The 20,046-nt window shown below is 40.9% G+C and overlaps 1 protein-coding gene across 4 annotated transcripts in view; it reads left to right on the forward strand.

Annotated features, from left to right (window-relative positions):
• IDE (insulin degrading enzyme) overlaps positions 1–16,091 on the forward strand; it is a 105,632-nt gene extending 89,541 nt beyond the window's left edge. For all 4 annotated transcript variants that reach the window (XM_025881142.2, XM_025881145.2, XM_073904437.1 and 1 more), the window contains exons 18-25: positions 2,427–2,518; positions 3,964–4,075; positions 6,685–6,852; positions 8,259–8,531; positions 9,555–9,616; positions 12,295–12,367; positions 13,028–13,095; positions 13,763–16,091. In XM_025881142.2, the coding sequence (XP_025736927.1) occupies positions 2,427–2,518; positions 3,964–4,075; positions 6,685–6,852; positions 8,259–8,531; positions 9,555–9,616; positions 12,295–12,367; positions 13,028–13,095; positions 13,763–13,858 (944 nt within the window). In that variant the 3' untranslated portion in view covers positions 13,859–16,091. The remainder of the gene's footprint in view (positions 1–2,426; positions 2,519–3,963; positions 4,076–6,684; positions 6,853–8,258; positions 8,532–9,554; positions 9,617–12,294; positions 12,368–13,027; positions 13,096–13,762) is intronic.
• The last annotated feature ends 3,955 nt before the right edge of the window (positions 16,092–20,046 follow it).

Here is a 20,046-nt window from a genome sequence, read left to right on the forward strand (position 1 = left end):
TTCTTTTTATTCTCTTTGTTATCCAGTGTACAGTATGTCCTCAGTATGCATCTAATGAATGCCTACTGAATGGAATGAAATTACTTCAGGATTGTTTTATTAGAAAGAATGTAGACTGATAGTACCCTTTATTGTTTTATCTTTCTCCCTTCTCAGCATTACTTTACCAACTAATCTTTTCCCCCACATGCTCAGCAGTAAAAGAATACTATTGAATTTTTAATGACATTTTATGACAAGTCCTTATGCTTACTATGTAAGTATAATACTTTTGATGTCTTCAGTGACAAATCGAGCAGAGTATTGACAATCATTTTCTTGGTTGCCTCAGACATTGGGTAGGCATATAGATTATAAAATTCATTAGCTAGAACTAATACGTTTTTCTTTTAAAGATTTTATTTATTTGACAGAGAGACACAGCGAGAGAGGGAACACTAGCAGGGGGAGTGGGAGAGGGAGAGGCAGGCTTCCTGCAGAGCAGGGAGCCCGATGCGGGGCTCAATCCCAGGACTTGGGATCATGACCTGAACCGAAGGCAGACGCTTAACAACTGAGCCACCCAGGTGCCCCAGAACTAATGCATTTTTAATCCAGACAGTTAATAGACTTTGCAAAATGTTTGAGTCGTGTAGTTAACAGCGAGAATTTTACCTTTTTTTTTTTTAATCACATAATTGGTTTAAAAACTATTTTAAAACTTGAACCTGTACTCAGCATAATCAAAAAGCAAAAGTTTTGCATTTTTTTCCCTTTGTTAGATTCTGGGTCAGTTGGTATATAAATTTTAAGCAAAATAGCTCTATAAAGTATATCATAGGCATATGAAATCTAAAATGTGTTTTTTATAGAGAAAGCGCTTTTTTGGTTTACATTCTCTGCTCAAATAAATAATTCTTCTACTGTGGTGTATGTATATACACATAGAATAATCCAGTAATGTCGAGGTGGCTTAATGTGGCAACACTTCAATGTGAGAGGCTGGCTCCCTCGTGGCTGCCAGTCAGTCGGCTGTCCAGGTACCAGGGTAGCAGGAACCTCAGAGTCCAGTTTGGTTCAACAGCATTTACTGACCGCCTGCTGTGCACCAGGCCCTAGACTTCAGTTGCTTGAGATAAACAGTGATCAATTATAGATGGGGTTTCTTGGATCAAGGAGTTCCAGTCTAGCGGCCACACCTGAAGGTAAACAGGTCATTTCAGTACAGGTGAAGAGAGTAGGTGTGGTAGAGATCTGCAGAGAGCTCATGGGGTCTGGAGAGCAAGCATGCACTTCAGGATTAGTCAAACCAGGGATCAAGTGCCAGCTCTGCAACTTACTAGCTTGATGCCTTTGGAAAGAAACTTAAATTTCCTTCACTTTGGTTCTCTCATCTTTAAAATTGTGATAGTAGTGCATACTTTGAGGTTTATAAGATAACACATATAAAATGACAGACCCAGAGTAAGTAAGTAAGGTTAATTCCCTTCCCTTGTCTCTCTTTGAATTTTTGTTACTGTTTTTAGCATCCATGGCAGCAGTTACTAGTATGATGTCCTAATGGAGAAGGAACAACTCTTTCTTATAGAAAAATCAAATCAATTCACGGAAAAGGAAAGAAGGGAACAGAAAAATCACTATTATGGTGCCATAATACTAATTGATACAGGCATTGTGCACCATTGGATGCTAAAATTAATGAGTAAGGGAAAACAGGATATTTGTATAGTCTCAAAATATATTTTCTCCCAAATAAGTATTTATTAATCACAATAGGAAAAGTCAGTATTGATGGGCAGATGGCTTTACCTAATTGCTTGTAGAATGAGTTACTCTGTTATAACTGAAAGATAAAAACAGTGCACTTACAGTAAAGACATCTGGCAGACACCACTATAACCAAGTGGTCAGTGTTAACATCACCAGGACAGCAGTATATCAACATCATGTTCCCCTGATGTGATGCATTGATCACGTTACCTCTGTGGTATTCTTCCTAGTAGTTGAGTAGTTAAGCTCAGTTTAGTCATGGGAAAACACTGGACAGACTCACAGGGCATTCCATAAAGTAACTGAACAGTACTCTTCAAAAATTTTAGGGTCATAAAAGACAAGGAAAGATGGAAACTGTCATAGATTAGAGGAAACCTACAGCACTAAGGACACATAACTAAATGCAAGGTGGAATCATGGGTTAAATCGCAGAACAGAAAAGGAATATTAGGAAAAACTAAAATCAAATAGTGACTAGTATTGTAGCAGTGTTAATTTCTTAGTTTTGACCGTTGTGCTATGGAAAGATACTAATCCTCGGGGAAACTGGTTAAAGGGTATATGGAACTCTGTACTGTTTTTGTAATTCTTCTGTAAGTCTTCAATTAGCTCAGGTTGGTTTCCTTTGAAAACTCATAGGTAGAGAGAGCTCACTATTTTTTACACCTTTATAGATGTCACCCTTCCTCGCCTTAAGGCCTTCATACCTCAGCTCCTGTCACGGCTGCACATTGAAGCCCTTCTCCATGGAAACATAACAAAGCAGGTGCGTGGTTGGGGTTTTAGCAGACTTTTATGGATCAGTGTAAAGAGATTTTCTTTACCCTGACCTAAGACTGTGTACCACCACAGTGTGATTATAAGCACATTAGTGTTGACTTCTCTGCTCTATGGAGGAAGATAGGACAGCGTATGAGGGAATAGAATGATGGTGGCTAACTGCGGACCTACTTTCATGGCTGCCTCCTCTGCTCTTGCCTGCCTTGTGCAATCACAGGAGGAAATGGAAATAATTATCCCTTCTCTGTGTAGGACAGCAGGACTGTGTAGTGGATGAGGGCACATGGTGTGGAATCAGCCTGCATTTAAATCCTGACTCTGCCACATACTAGAGACTTATTCTTGCGAGAAATGTGTTAACCTCTCAGTACTCAGTTTTTTTCATCTGTAAATTAGAGTTTAAAGATTAAATTAAATGGTACATGCCAAATGTTTAGCACATGGAAGTCTTTCTAGAATTCCCATTCTGGAATTCTGGCAGCGTCTCTCAAGCCCCCACATTCTCGGGATGCCTGGGTGGCTCAGTCAGTTAAGCGTCTGCCTTCGGCTCAGGTCATGATCCCAGGGTCCTGGGATCGAGCCCCACATCGGGCTTCCTGCTCAGCGGGAGGCCTGCTTCTCCCTCTACCACTCCCCCCTGCTTGTGCTTGCTCTCTCTCTCTCTCTCTTTCTCTGACAAATAAATAAAATCTTAAAAAAAAAAAAAGACCCCACACTTTCCCTACTACTCTGCTATACTGCCTCCAAAACAGTATGCCCAAGGTCAGATGCTAATAAGTGGCAGAGACAGGACTTTTTTACTAAGGTCAGATTTATTTATTAAAAATTTCATTTATTTATTTAAGAGATAGGGCACACAAGTGGAGGTGGGGGCACAGGGAGAGAGAGAGAATCTCAAGCAGACTCACTGCTGAGCACAGAGCCCAATGCGGGGCTTGATCTCACAACCCTGAGATCATGACCTGAGCTGAAACCAAGAGTCGGACGCTCAACCGACTGAGCCATCTAGGCACCCCAGTTTTATTTTTTTAAAAAGCCTATGCTCACTCACTTCCTTTGCTTTGCTATAACCCCAAGTGTCTGTTGTCAGGGTCATTCACTTGGGACCAACTTTCCATCACCAGTACGTCTCCAGCTTTGGCAGTACCTTTTCCTGCAGCATTGAGATCATTGTCGATGCTGGTCTGGGTCTCTGTTTTTCTTCACCTCTATCATATTGACTGTATTGCCAGTTGACAAATACAATTTTTATCCATTTGAATAGGATCAAATATATTTAAGGCTTAAAAATCCACTTTTATGATAAACTAGTGTATTTCACAAGCATGTTGTTTTCATATTGCATGGGCCACCAGCCAGTATACTATTTTTATTTTCACAGACAAGATAACAGTTGTAGTTTTGTAAGTGTGCTATGCCCTTTTCCCACAGGCTGCACTAGGAATTATGCAGATGGTTGAAGACACCCTCATTGAACATGCTCATACAAAACCTCTCCTTCCAAGTCAGCTGGTTCGGTATAGAGAAGTTCAGCTCCCTGACAGTAAGTTGGAATGTCTTAACTTTGGTAACAGACTACTTTGACATAATGTTGTGGGTGATTACAGGTGGGTTGAAGTCGCTTGGATGATAACGTATAGTTTTATGGTAAAGATCTACTGGGATCCTCTACTATTTATAGAAGTATGGTTAAAGAGAAGTAATTCTGCCAGAAAATTCTCTGTAGGAAGGCCAAAGAGGTGAAATTGGAGGTAGGCAATTATTTTGAAGAGAATGACATCGGGATTGACTGGTAGTTGAATGTAGAAGAGTTAGGAAGTAAAAAAGGTACAGAGCTAAAGAAATGTTGACTGTGAAGCATGAAATAAAATCTATTTATGAAAAATGGACACTAGAATCATCATACTGAATTGGAAGCCCATAGGAGTCTTTGGCAGAAATAGTTTTAGGAAACTCACAGGTGCAGACAACACCATGTATTCGTTACATGCATATTTCATAAGGAATTAACATGAAAGAATGGGTAATAATTAATGTACTGGAGTTTGCAGTGTTGGATTACTTTTGTATTAACAATGGTTTCTTTTCATAGAAAAACTCATTAAGCATTATTTTCAGTTATTGTTCAAAATTATATAATAGGTAGTAAATTAGACCAAGGATGAGAAGCATTGATTTTTTTGTGTTCTTTTTATTGTTGTTTTTAGCTAAATGTGATTGTTGGCTGTTCCCCATGCATGTGTGATCTGTGCTCTGAGCCAGCCCCCTCTGCACACACACACACACACACACACACACACACACACACTCACTCACACTATTTCATCCGCCTGAAATTGTGCTCCCTTTCCTTCTCTCTTCCTTATAGACATCTATACTCTATTCTTCCTTCCAGGCCCCATCTTACAAGCCACCCATTCCACTAAACTTTTCCCAAAACTCCCAGCTGGAAGTAGTCCTCCTCTTCAGACCTCCCAGCACAGGTTTTCTGAAGTTTTCCTTGTTGAAGCTACTGAGTATTTCTCTTGCATTGGGATTGAGGTGCCTCTCCATCTCTTTTGTTGGACTATACAATTCTTAAGGTCGGGGGCTGTGTCTGGCTCCTTTGAGAAGCTGCTAAAGCTACTCCAACATGGTGTTACCTCAGGATATTGTTGTTGAACACTCAGAGATACCTTGAACACAGCTCTACTCTGCATCATCACAGACCTGGTAACGGTTCATGTCAAACCTATGCTGGTCTGTTCTCTCTCACAGCCGCGGGGCAGACAAGAAGAATCAGGATCTGCCACTCAGAAACCATAGCACTTGGGCGTTGGGCAAAGGGAGGCCAGTCCAGAAACCGCTTTTCAAATTGAAATCAGTCTTTCACACCTCTTTTTATCACACCTCCTGCTTTCTCTCTCCTCTTCTAGGGCTTTATCTCTTTTGTTTTCCAAGTGCACTCGCCAGTTGTTTCATGCTTGGAAATAGCTCAGTTCACATCCCATTCTCCAAATGCTAGGTGTTAGGAAATCATTCTAATTTAGCCAGGGACTGTCTTACACAGTCCTTCAGTTAACTCTCCAGAAGACAATATTTATAATTTAAAAAGACAATTTTCAGGCATTGTGAAGGAGGAGACTGTTTGGGATATATGTGAAAAGGCTAGAAATTAGGAGGGGGTAAGTCACAGTAGTGACTTGTGATGAGAGGAAACTTTGTGCTGCCAGTATGCGATCAGAAAGTGTGACTGTTGGTCAAACTTGGATCTGGTCAGAAAAATGAAATCGGTGAAATACGACTCCAGCTTGGTGCCTCCCTTCACTGTTGATGTCTAAATCACCATCTGTAAGTGAACAAACATATCATTACTACTCTGAGAAATTTTCTTTGGGAGTCTTATACTGAGTACTCAACACTATATATGCTCACTGATGGCTCATGAAGTAAAGTTATTTAATCCTAAAGCATGATCATCTCTTCGTAACTCTGAGGAGGTATTTGACAACACGTCTGAGTTTTAGTCTTCGCCGTTTTCCACCATTCCAGTGTGGGGTCCGTAGATGCGTCCCCCGCTTCTCAGGCTCCTAGTTTCCTCTCTCGATCGGGAGCTGTCAGGCTAAGTCATCTCCAAGCATTGTACACATTTGTGTGAATTTGTGAAATGATCTTTAGTGTGGGTGTTGATACTGAGAATAAAATACTAAATAGAAATGCAGTGATAATAATAATAAATAATAAAGGCACAACTAGTAATTTTGAAAGAATTGTTTTTGCATGTTTATTAAAATATAAGTGGTATTTCCGTTGAGGTTCTTATCTGTATTAGCTACTTCTAATGTAGTACATACACTAACTTGTATATTGTATTAACTGTGGATCTTAATTAATAATTAATACTCAGCCATAAAGTGGGTCTTTTGTAAGTTCTTTGTCCCTTAAATTTGATGAATGTTTATTGAGGGGCCTGCCAAGTTCAAATCGCTATATTTACCTAAGGATTCCCTTAGGTAAGTTAGTTGAGTTTCACATTCTTAATAAATTAATTGCAGTTTGGAATTGCCGAAAAACACCAACCAAATAGAACAACTTTAAAAAGCCAGACAAAACATTGGCTTTATTAAACCCCAAGTAAGTTCTTGAACCTGTTCTCTTTTTGAAACTTCCTAGGAGGATGGTTTGTGTATCAGCAGAGGAATGAAGTTCACAATAACTGTGGCATCGAGATATACTACCAGACAGACATGCAGAGCACCTCAGAGAATATGTTTCTAGAGCTCTTCTGTCAAATCATCTCTGAACCTTGCTTCAACACCCTGCGCACCAAGGAGCAGCTGGGTGAGAGGGAGGCGGGTACTAGTGGGATACCGTAGACTTTGAGCAGCCATTGTCCTCAGAAAATATGCTCCTCATGGACAGTGCCCTTGCATGGTGCTGCAGCCTTGCTCTATTGAGAAAGGCTTGTGAAAACTTTGTTTATGGGGAATTTGCTTCTAAAAAATATGCAACTAACATCTTATGGACATTAAAGCAGTTCTTGAGAAGACCTTGCGTTTACAGTATATACACATCAATAAAGGACATTTTGGGTAGGGAGAGAGGATGCTAACAGCAGATTATTTATTATGGAAGGCAAGCCATGTAGAGAAGCTTAGATTCATGAAACTTTGGGTTCTCTGAGGGCAGGTATTATCTCTTATCCATCTTTTTATCCCAAGCCTGGGGCATATAGAAGCTACTCAGTAAGTGTTTGTTGAGAAAATGTTTCAGGCAGAGTTTTAGGCACTATTAAAAGTCCTGGAGATCCTGGCAGGTTTAATCAATGAGAAAACAACAAAGCCCCAGTAATGACTGGGAAGAACCAATGAAAGAGGATTTGGGTGAGTCTTTCCAAGTATTTTCATTTTTTAAACAACCACCACACTAGATGCTGGTCAAGGAAAATGGATAAGCTATGGATGGCCCTTCCCTTCAAGGAGCTCACTGTCTGATCAGCAGTGAACAGAAGTGAAGTCCGTGCCCTCTCTGAGCTGACATTATGGCAGGGGAGACAGACCATGAACAAACTATAAAGGAAGAGTTACTGTGCAGTGTGGTCAATGTTGCTAAGAGTCTTCAGTCTGAAGGTCATGCTGAAGATAGTGACTTCCTCAAAAGTGGGACCCAAAGACACCACAGCTGTCAGAGATGTGGTTCAGAGCAGAGCAGCCGAGTTACACAAGCCACAAGCCCAGTTTGAGAAAGACGTGGAAGAGTGGTTGTGCGTGAACTCACAAGATGACAACGGAAGTGGGACCTTCTGTTACTTGGTCTCTTGAAATTTTTAGTCTGAATAGAGTTGGTCCAGGAATGGATTCACATAAGGAACTTGGATGTGAAAGGAAACAGGTGGAATCATGGTTAGAGGAGGAAAATGAGTTCAGTCTATCCTAAGGATGGGAATGACTTTAACATAGATTGAGGATGATTAGCACACAGTGAGGATGGGATGTGAGATTGAATAATGAAGAGGGTTTTTTCTTTTTCTTTAGGAAGAATGAATTCTCTCCCAACTTTCTAACTGTTCTTCAAAGAGCTCTTTTGCTCTATCCTTAGGAACTTAGGATATCCTAGTTGTTTATATTTCTTCAGAGGTGGAAAAAATAAACCTGAAAGATTTTACTGCTCTGATAGAAGTTTTGAAGGATTAAAAGTGACCCAAGCTCAAATGCCAGGGTCCTGACTGGCTGGTGTTTGTGTTTCAGGCTACATCGTCTTCAGTGGGCCTCGTCGAGCCAACGGCATTCAGGGCTTACGATTCATCATCCAGTCAGAAAAGCCACCTCACTACCTAGAGAGCAGAGTGGAAGCTTTCCTAATCACCATGGAGAAGTCCATAGAGGACATGACAGAAGAGGCTTTTCAGAAACACATTCAAGCACTAGCAATTCGTCGACTAGACAAACCAAAGAAACTATCCGCAGAGTGTGCTAAATATTGGGGGGAAATCATCTCTCAGCAATACAATTTTGACAGAGGTAAGGCAAAATTAGGGCCCCGACATTTATGGCATATAAGTGTAATGTTTGAGGACATGGAAGCTGTTCTACAAAATGGTACTCGTCTTGTAGGTGATGTTCCAGTGCTAATTTGGTGGGGGTGTGGAGCATAGCGCTTCTAAAGAACCATTTTTTAACATAGTAACAGTTTTTATTAGAAACTATCTTTTTTTCTCTAAAACTAGAGCTGGATCTACCTGTATCTCATAATAATGCAGTAATAATAAATCTAATTTCACTTTTTTGTGTTCAATTAGTGTGCCCCTGAGGTGCTGAGCACAGATACATAGTTATCTATTTCCCATAACACTAAAAAAAGAAAAAGGAAAATATGCAGATTGAACTCTTCTGAGATAAGTGCTGCCCTGAGGCACAGGGGTTTAAACATTTGCCTGCAGGGATCTCCAAAAGTGTGTCAGTGTCTTTACATTTGGGACTGCCGTGCTCCCTGAAGTCTCCCACTCATTGGCTTCCTTCTTCTACAGCAGATATTAACAGTGTGGGGCACTAAGCTGCCCTGGAAGTCAGGGGGGTTGGGTTGTATTCTCATTCTGATACCAGCAAGCTGAAGATCTTGGCCAAGACACCTTTTTTTGGGTCTCCGTTTCCTTACCTGTCATTGTTTTAGCCATTGGTAATGGTACCTCCCATTTCTTGAGCCTTTGCCATGGGGGTAGCATCATGTTACCGTCATTCATCATTTTCTTTTGTTCTCACGACAGCCCCTTTAAGTAGTTATTATCCCCAATTTCCAGATGAGGAAACTGAGGCTCAGAAAAGTTGATGTGACCAGGCTACAGATCCAGTAGCTCCTAAGTAGAGAGCCAGGATATCTTCTTACTCTTCATTGTTATTTATCCCCTTACTACTTGCAGAAGCAGGTGATCGCTTAAAAATACGGATACCTAAGAGCACTGGAGTGAAGCATATTGTCATTTAATGTAGTATTCTGGGCTACTTAAGATGGAATATTAGTAAATTATTGTTTGATTGCTTTTTCAGACAATACAGAAGTTGCATATTTAAAGACACTTACCAAGGAAGATATCATCAAATTCTACAAGGTAAGTTGAACTTACATGTTTAGATTTTGACTCATAAGCAACTGTTATTTGTGCCATGTTGTATGTTACTGCTTTGAATCTACTGCCCTGCTTAGAGCTGCAGCTTCGGTCAGCTGACCTTCTCTGAAGCTCTTTTACCCGTGAAGCAGCAGCAGGAGCATGTGTGGCTTCTGAATGAAGACCCGGGGCCTAGAGCTTCTGAGCTTCAGTTTCCTTATTTACAAAATAGAGATTAATAGTGTTAATTGAAATGAGGTGAGCTTAGCATTTAATAGATGGTCTCTGTTGGGCGCCTGGGTGGCTCAGTCGTTAAGCGTCTGCCTTCAGCTCAGGTCATGATCCCAGGGTCCTGGGATCGAGTCCCACATTGGGCTCCCTGCTCGGCAGGAAGCCTGCTTCTCCCTCTCCCACTCCCCCTGCTTGTGTTCCTGCTCTTGCTCTCTCTCTCTCTCTCTCTCTGTCAAATAAATAAAATCTTTAAAAAAAAATACAAAATAAATGGTCTCTGTTGCTGTTAGCTCTTCAGTAGTAATTCTCAGCTTGAGTGTTTTAAGTGTTTTAATCAGAATGCTTTAAATCAGTATGTTTTCCTCGTTGATATTATAAAATAAGTTTTGGTTGTGTTTATTTATTGCTTCAGACTGTTTGCTTTGTGAAGTTAGGTTTCTGTTCCCAGTGGCTTATAAGAAAGGGTGATCATGTTCAGCTCTCTTTGGTTTCTAAGGCATTCATTTAAGGCATTAATAGTTGGGGGTGTTTAAAAAGAGTGATGTCCTAATATAACTTACTCTACCGTTTCCACAAGCAGTGAAGATTTTTCTCTTTCCCTCCACAAATTCTATTATTCATTTGAAATTACAAGTAGTACCTAATTACTGAATTTGTAAGAGTAGCAGTTAAAAGACTGAGTCTTTCTTGTCTTAAAAAATGAGAGTTTAATTACCAAGCTTAAGCTAAGTCTAGAACATCGTTTCCCTTGCTGTGTTCCATGGTACACTAGTGTTCTGCAAGATATTAGTAGGGGCCCCTACAAAAAGGGTTTCATGACCATGTAAGTTTGGGAAAGACTACACTCTTTATTCTTGTTTTTGGAGAATCACAGAGTGTGTTAGCATTTTAAAAGTTCTAAGAAACCCCATAATAAAGATTTCTTTAGCCTAGCATTTAATTTTGACTAACAAAACTTTTTTTTTTTTTAAAGATTTTATTTATTTATATACTGGAGAGAGAGAGAGTGTGTGTGAGCCGGGGGAGGGGCAGAGGGAGAGAGAGAAAAATCCCAAGCAACTGAGCACAGGGCTCAATGTGGGCTTGATCTCACAAGTCTGAGATCATGACCTGAGCCGAAATCCAAGAGTCGGACTCTTCACCGACTGAGCCACCCAGGCTCCCCTGACTCTAAACTTCCTAAATTGATTCATCATGCATCCTTTTTCTTTTCTTTTTTTTTTTCTCCTCGCCACAAATACCTTTAAGTATCTCCTGGGACTCCAGTGGGCGAATCTGGGCCGTCCTGCCAGTGGGAGGGAGCCACAGGAGGGAGCCACGGCCGTGTTTGCTGTGCACCGGCAGCAGGGTTTCCACTGCAGCTGCACAGGACTTGTCATAACTGTTCCGTAAACAGTGAGTGAGCTGCTGTGGCTTTGTCTATGACCTCTCCCTCTGAGGCTGTAATCAGGGAAAGCTTCATCACAACTTGCTTTTCCCTTTGGAAAAGATAGATAATGGTCCAGCATTAAGGAAAAGGTCAAGAGACACTTTCCCACAGGATCTACCAACTCACCAGTCCTGGTGTTCATGGTATGACCTAGGGCAGTCCTTCAAAGCAGCCTGGTGGAGTGGAGAGAACCAGCTTGCTTCTCTCATACCGTCACTGTGAGCTATGTGAAGCATGTCATCATACCGCCCTGTGTCTCAGAGTCTGTGTTTCTAAAATCAGACCATCGTGACACTTAGCTTACAGAGAATCAAGTGTGCTAATGCAGGAGAGGGCCTGATGCAAGGTGAGACTCGAGAAATGTTAGTTTCCTTTCTCTTTTGGTAGATGAGGAACCATGGTAGTGCCCTGGTGCAGAATCTAAGATGGTTCTTAGAGGAGCAGGTTGTGCTCGTCCCTTGACTAATAAGCTCAGGCCATTGCCTCTGGAGTCATTAAGATCACTAGATATAGCCCTGCATCACACCCCAATGAGTACTAGGCTAGGTTTTCATTTCCAGCCCAGGTACTTACTAACTACAGGAGTTTGAGTATATCACTTAATCTCTGTGGACTCCATTTTCTCATTTGCAAAATGGGGTTAATAATAATTCTTGCCTACTGTACCTAATCTTTGTAGAGTTTAAAGGAAATACTCCTTTTTTTTTTTAAGATTTTACTTATTTGACAGAGAGAGATAGCGAGAGCCGGAACACAAGCAGGGGGAGTGGGAGAGGGAGAAGCAGGCTTCCTGCCTAACAGGGAGTCATCAATCCCAGGACCCTGGGATTGTGACCTGAGCCAAAGGCAGACGCTTAACAACTGAGCCACCCAGGCGCCCCTAAAGAAAATACTCTTAAGTGGGGGGAAACATCTTTTCTGTTTCTGGCTATGTGAGAGCTGATTCTTCATATTCGTAAGAGTACTTCATTTTAAGTTCTTTAGTGGGGCAGAAGGGTCACCTGCTGTACTTTCTCCCTAGGAAATGTTGGCAGTAGATGCCCCAAGGAGACATAAGGTATCTGTCCATGTTCTTGCCAGAGAAATGGATTCTTGTAAGTATTGAATGTTGACTTTTTTTAAAGTATATTTTTAGGCACATGATGGTTGTCCTTTGCCATAGGCACATCCCTTAATAGAGCATCAGAGAGTAAAGAGGTGGAGAAGGGGACTAACTGGAGGCAGGGTCTGCACTATCAAAGCAAAAATAAGGGGCAAAGGGAAATGAGGCAGTGAAGGAGAGAGCCAGCAGTAGGTGGCCAAGCTGGTCATAGCTTTTCAGGAAAACACAGGATATCTTTGAAGAAGCTGTGTGGGACCACTGCATGCATTTTATCTGCTCAGTCCTTCCCATCTTCTGTCTCCTGAGTGGCCAAGGTTTACCCCACAACCATTAGCTACCCTGGCCTTCTTAGTTGTTTTACTGGATCCTTCCTGGTGGTCAGAGCCTCAGGGTCCGGTGAGGCCAGATATGGGCCCCAGAGTTGCTGTGGGCAAGGCTTTATAGCCACAGTAACATCATGAACCATCACTGGGGACAGTCTGGATAGTAAGTAGGACAAGCAGTCAAGGTCTTAGGGAGCAGGAAGCCTGAGAGGACATGGGCCTGGTACAGTTTCTTAATGAGCCAAGTCCAGTTTCAAATTTTTTTTTTCAAGTTGCTCTTGTATGCCAGTATTTATTAAGTAAGCAGTAAACCTTTCATTTTCTTCTAGGTCCTGTGGTTGGAGAGTTCCCATGTCAAAATGATATAAATTTGTCACAAGCACCAGCCTTGCCACAAGTAAGAAAGGCAAATGTCATGTTAGATTACATGGTTAGAGGACTTCCTACTTGGAAGGAGCTTTTTCATCAGGACACCTAAGACTAGAGGTTTCAGGTCACCAGGCGTTTGAGCCTCTGCATTCCCCTTAAAGGCCGGGTCGCCATTCTGACAGCTTCCAGGGGTCATTCCTTTGTCATCTGCAGACAGACTGGGCCTCTGACTTTGTTTGCCTTTGCTTCTAGTTTGAACAGTTATGTTGCTCTCCAGAGAGTTATCTCCAGCCATGTCAGTACCTAGACCCTTCCATGGTGCCATCATATTTCAATCATCTGGAAAGGTTGGCATTTACTGGTAGGAGGAGGAAACTGGCAGTGTGACCAGGCCCTTGCCGAGTAGGTACGCCAGCCCCTGCGTCCTGCTGGAGACTTGCGTGCCGGCTCTTGTGTCCGAGCCTTGTGTGCCCAGAGGGAAGCCAAGCGTCTTCTTTCTGGCCCTGGGTCCCACTGGGGACGCTCACCGTAGGTTTGCATAGACCCTCCAGCCCTAGTGATCGAGGAAGATCAGATCATAGTGGGTGCGGTAGAAACTAGTGTGTATATAAAAAAAAAAAAAAAAAAAAAAAAGATGTCCTAGTAAGTCTGCTTTTTTAGACTATAAACACTAAGAGAACTTTTTTTCTTTGCAGCCTGAAGTGATTCAGAACATGACTGAATTCAAGCGTGGTTTGCCACTGTTTCCCCTTGTGAAACCACATATTAACTTCATGGCTGCAAAACTCTGAAGATTCCTCAAGGGTGGGAAAGTGCAGGAGGATGCATCCCTGAGTCTTCCAGGGGCTAGGAAAACAACCTCGGCCACTTTAATAGTTTTTGGTTCACTATTCAAGAGACAAACAGGAAAAAAAAAAGGAGTTTGTCAAATGTCATTATATAGAAATATTAAAAATCCAAAGTAATTAAATTACAAAATCTTATAGATGTAGAATATTTTTAAATACATGCCTCTTAAATATTTTAAAATTTTTTCTTTTCATTACTAAGAGAAATTTCCCTTCTATAACAGTACTTAAAATGATGAATGATATTCCTGTAGAATCTTCCCTTCCCTATTCTGTAACATAGTCACTTGTCAGGAGACAATGTGTTAGTTGTTTTTTTTTCCCTAAAAGCCTCCTAAGTTGACAGAAAAGGCTTTAAAACCTTTAGAAAGGTGTGATACCTTTTTAAAAACTGATCCTCAAATTTGCTTTCTACTTGGTGGTTTCATGTAAATCAATGGAGAACATTAACATTGGGCAGATAATGAACAAAGCTAAAATAATTTTCTTTTATTGGTGAAATTGCTGATTACATAAGGCATGGTTTTAATCTTTTTATAAAATTTGAACATGTTTTTTATTCAAACTAGTAAAATGCTGGAAAACCTAGAACACCCTACTTATTTACAATGTTAGAAATACAGACTTACCTTGCATCAATTTTGTCCCAAACTGAATTTCTCAGGATTACTGTGATTTGTTTCTTTCTGATTGAATTATTTTGACATTCTTGTTCATAATTGGTTTGCAGTGTTCCATCAGTTTTACCTTTTCCCATCAATAACATTTATTGTATTTATTTAATGAGTACAAATAGGGTCAACTTCAGATCCCACTGAGTGTGTGACATGCTTTTCCAACATCAGCTATTATAAACACTTGTAACTTTTTACTGCCATGATACGGCAGTCAGTGTATGAACCGAAATATTTGCCCCATTATGAATTTAAAAGACAACAAGTACAAAGCCACCTTTTTGAAGGTACAAAAAATAAAGCCTTGATTCTTAAATAGTGTGATCTCCAGAAGACTCTAAAATCCCTTTTTGCTACCAGTCTAATATTGCCTTAAGTGTTAAGTTATTTTTTGAATATATAAATATAAACATACAAACACAGATGAAGACTGGAGTGGACTTTTAAAAACTATTTTTTTCATGAGATACTATTTTAGATGAATTGTTACTGTAGATTTAACAGCTGTTTTGAAATATTTACTGTTGTTCAACCTTGCTTCAAGAGAAATTGTGAATATCCTTCTACACCCAGGCACTAGTAACAGTCCGTACGTGGCCCCATCATCCACTAACTCAGGCAAAGAACAGGATGGCATTCTCCGATGACATCTTACCTCCACGGGAGTGATTGGCCAGGACTTCTTTCTGTAGAGTCATGTCTTTTCACACCTTAGGTTTTCACATTTGCCATTTCCCAGATAATCTACATTTGGGGCAAGAATGATAGAATCATACCTGTGGAGGCTGCTTTCGAAAGCAGGGCTCCATTTCCACTGTCAGATAAACGTGGTGCTGTACCTGTCTTTTTACCCCTACCTGCAGGAGTTTCCTTGTGGGAAGCCTGTCTTTGTCCATCAGAAGGTGCGTGAGCCATCACTTCCTTCTGGTTTTATGCATTTGTAGACTATGCAGCTTTTCATCAAACTGCAAATATATACAAGAGGGATCTAAAATTAGCCCTGAGTGTTTAAATCTACCACTGTAAGAGTAAATAATCCACCTACCTTTTCTGTGGAGAATTATGTGCTATGGAGTAATTTTTAGCGCTTTTTAAAAAAAAATGGGTGAAATTTAACAGTGTCATTTTTATGAGAAAGTCACATGAAGAAATCTGAAAGGAATCTCATGTAGTTTTCCAGGAACCTGGATTGTTGTGCAAGGTGTTCCAGCATTGTCCGGTTGCCACATTGGATCTCGAGCTGCTGTTGGATCACTCAGGCATACTAATGGATTCATCGAAATGGGTCCAAGCTGCAGTCCATGAGCAATAACAGACTATCCCGAATACTGCTGTACTCAGTGCTTAGTAAATGAGATTTGTGGGAAACAAACTAAGTTACTACTTAACGACTTTTTAAAAAAGTCTTTTCGCCTAGTTGATGTGGAAGGGAGAGCATGTGACACAGCCAGTATGGTGGAGTGCTAGGGTAATCCTGTTTACAATAAATTGCCTGAATATAACCTCTGGTGTTTGTATTTGTATTATTTTTACAGATTTAGTGGCCAGCCTACCTCTCAACATCCCGATTTGACAATATTTCTTGCTTTCATTATTCCTAATACAGAAAGCAGTGAATTGGTTTTTTGGAAAAAAAAATTTTTTTTGAGTGTATCTGGGTGACTGATTTAGTCAAATAAATGTGTCAATTTCACACTCATAAGAGTAGATCGCTTTTGTCAAAGGAATCTTGGTGTGAGAGGCTGAGCTCCTTGCTGTGCGTATTGTCACTGACCCCAAACCCAGAAAGATTTGTCCTTGGCATTCCAGGGAGAGAAATAAAAAGGGTAGAGAAAAACAAAAATATTTCCTCTACAGCTAGTTTTGCATCTTCTTGCCACATGTCCAGCAGCAGGTTAGGCAGATATCTTGTCCAATCGCTGACCTCTGACGCCCTGCCAAGATAGCTTTCTACTGATGTGGTTGTCAGCTGGCTCACATGGGCATTTCAAGAGGAAATGTGCTCATTCCTCACTTTGCAGCCTAGACAATGGTGCAGCCCACACAGTCAGCACTGTGCTCAGGGATGATGCAGCAGCCCTCTCCAGAGGCCCAGGGCGGCCCCAGGTTTTAGGGTGTGGGGCAGTGTTCCCCTCACACGGTGCATGGGGGTATCATGTGAGCTCCTTACCATATTCTCTAACACAGCTTCGCAGAATGTTTAGGTCTCTGGATTCTCACAAACAAAGGGTTCTCACATACTCCCCTTTGTAGGGGTGGTTCCTGCCCTCCTCAACTTTCCCTGACAGGGCCTTTGACCAGTCGGCTCTGGATCCCAGGTATTCAGTGCTGCCTGTCAAATGAAGTTGATTGTCCTTGTCAACCTGAACATTGTCCGCCCCGAGGTTTCTTGTGTCAGCGCCCGTTGGTGTCCTGAAATGCTGTTCTCACCCAAGGCCAACTCTTCAAAAATATTACAGCATTTTGACCACTCATGCCCTAAAAGAACATTAACCTCACAAAGTACTTCATAGATTGCAGACCGCCCTCACAGACTTCTTCCACAAAAATCTTTTGATACAGAAGGACAGTGATTACAAATTACCTTCATCATGCCAGTTTTTCAAGGGTGGGAATAGGCTCAGAAAGGCTAAACCTTTGGCCCAGGACCATGCAGGGAGCACAGATTGAAATCTCCACTCTGATCTTTGAACTCAAGGCTTCATTGTTCCATGTGAGTTTCCTATAATAAAAGCTACCAAGTCCATGAATGTACTCATGGAACAAAGTAGAAAAGCATTTGCTTTTGCATTTGTATGAAACTTCATCATTTTCACACGTACCGTCTTAGTCTCCCAACCTTTGCCTGTCTCGGAGGGAGTGAGACCAGATCTCACAGTGGAGGCATCTGTCCAGTCCGTGGTGGTTTCTGCTCTGCTGGGCTGTCTCGTGGCCAGTTAGAACTTCCCTGTGCTCGGGTTAATCCAGACCATGCCACCTGGCCTACTAAACCCTTAAGTAAATGCAGGCTCTCCTTTCTGGTGCCGCTGGAGTGATGAGTCTCGGATCCTTTAAGAAATTGAGGAAAGGAGTGCGAGGAAGAGTCCAGTTCACCTGTGACACCAGCACTCAGAGACAACCACATTTAGATCACGGGGTTGTTTTGCAGTCTTTTTCCTGTGCAAATAGGATGGGGTCCTATATTCAGTGTTGCAACCTTTTCCTTCAATCGTCTATACTGAAATTTTTCCACATAGATACTCTTGAGGAAAAAATGTGATTTTGTTTTTGTTGTTGGGTGTTTGGTGTCATGTACTGTCGTTTGTTTATCAGATCCTCTTGGATGTTTAGGTTGTTTTCAAACTTTGATGCGTGATAAAGCTCCTTGTGCTGAATATGTGTGTGATTTTCTGGTTCTTTAAATTGCTGGGTTATAGAATATGAATATATCACTTAACCTTTTTCAAAAATTTTACATCTATAAAAAAGTTGTGAAAGTAGTATAATAAATTCCCATATGTCTTCACTGGTTTTATGTCTGCTACATACTGCTCTTTTCCTCTTTTAGGTCGGCCGCAGACTGCATGACTCCTTACCCCTACATTCGTCATCAAGGCTCTCCTAATAACAAAGGCCATGTGTGGTAAGGAATTTGGCCTCACCCAAAGGAAGGACCAGCCTTTGTCCCCTTTGTCTTTGTTTAGATACAATATACTGGTAAATTTGACAAATGAGATAAATAACTTTATTGAAAGACACAAATTACCAAAACAGACATGAAAAGAAATAGAGTTTCAATATTCCTGTATCTGTTTAAGAAATTGAATTACTGTTCTTCCCACAAAGAAAATTCTAGACCCAGATGGCTTCACTGGTAAATTCTATCATACATTTAAGTATGAAATTAGACCATCTTATGTAATATTTTAGAAAACAGGAGGGAACTCTGTTAACAAAATATTAGCAATTTGAATCCAGCAATGTATAAAACTTACCTGATGACAAAGTGGGGTTTTCTCAGGAATGCAAGGTTGGTATAATTGAAAATCAATTAGTAGTATTTAACCATAATAACAAAATTGAGAAACCACGTGATCACTTTACAAAGTTCACTAAAAGCATTTTACAAGGTTCATAAAAGCTCTCAGCAAATGAATAGAAGGGAACTTTTTCAACATAATAAAGGAAATTTATAAAATACCTAGTGGTAACATATTTAAGGATATACTGTTGAACACTTCCCCCCCCCCCAAGATCTACACTGAAATGAGGATGTATGCCTTTACCACTATTCAGACTTGTATTTGAGGCCCTAGTCAGTGTAGTAGATTAGAAAGGGTGAAGTACAACTGTCTATTCACAAATGACATGAGCACATACAAAGAAAATCCTAAGAACTAAAAAATAAATGCTACTACTAATAATTAACAAGGTTGCAGGAGATAAATCAACATTAAATCAATGGCATCTCTGTATACTGTCAATGAAATTCAAATATAATTTTCCATAACACCAAAAATTAAGTAGGGGTAAATCTTTTTATTTTTTATTTTATTTTTTTTTAAAGATTTTATTTATTTATTTGACAGATAGAGCAGGAACACAAGCTGGGGGAGAGGGAGAAGCAGGCTTCCGGCCAAGCAGGGAGCCCGACGCAGGGCTCTATCCCAGGACCCTGGGATCATGACCTGAGCTGAAGGCAGACGCTCAACGACTGAGCCACCCAGGCGCCCCAGGATAAATCTTTTTAAATGTGAAAAACCCTGTATACTGAGAACTTCAAAACATTACTGAAAGTTTTAAAGACCTGAATGAAAGGATAGTTGTGTCATATCCAGGGATTGGAAGACAGTGCTTTTATTTTTTTTTTAAAGATTTTATTTATTTATTTGAGAGAGCATGAGAGGGAGCATGAGAGGGAAGAGGGTCAGAGGGAGAAGCAGACTCCCTGCTGAGCAGGGAGCCCGATGCGGGACTCGATCCCGGGACTCCAGGATCATGACCTGAGCCGAAGGCAGTTGCTTAACCAACTGAGCCACCCAGGCGCCCGGAAGACAGTGCTTTTAAGGTATCTGTTCTCGCCTGTTGATTCTAAGTGATGCTTATCAAAATCCCCTGCAGGATTTTTTGGCAAATATTTACAAATTGATTTTGAAATTTACATGGACATACAAAGAATCTTGAATAGCTCAAATAATTCTTGAAAAGAGAAAAGTTACTCTGATAGCAAATCTTATATAAAACTATAGTAAAGGCTCCTGGGTGGCTCAGTCAGTTAAGTGTCCAACTCTTGATTTTGGCTCAGGTCATGATCTCAGGGCCATGGGATTGAAACCTGCTTCAGGCTCTGCACTCAGTGGGGAGTCTGCTTGAGATTCTCTCCCTTTCCTTCTGCCCTTCCCCCCACAAATAAATAAATCTTAAAAAAAAAAAAACACTATAGTAATCAAGATAGTGTGGTATTGGCCTAAGGATAGA

Source organism: Callorhinus ursinus, unplaced genomic scaffold, assembly GCF_003265705.2.
Source record: "Callorhinus ursinus isolate GAN/ISIS: 27379988/994484 unplaced genomic scaffold, GSC_fseal_2.0 scaffold20, whole genome shotgun sequence".
Lineage (NCBI taxonomy): Eukaryota > Metazoa > Chordata > Mammalia > Carnivora > Otariidae > Callorhinus > Callorhinus ursinus.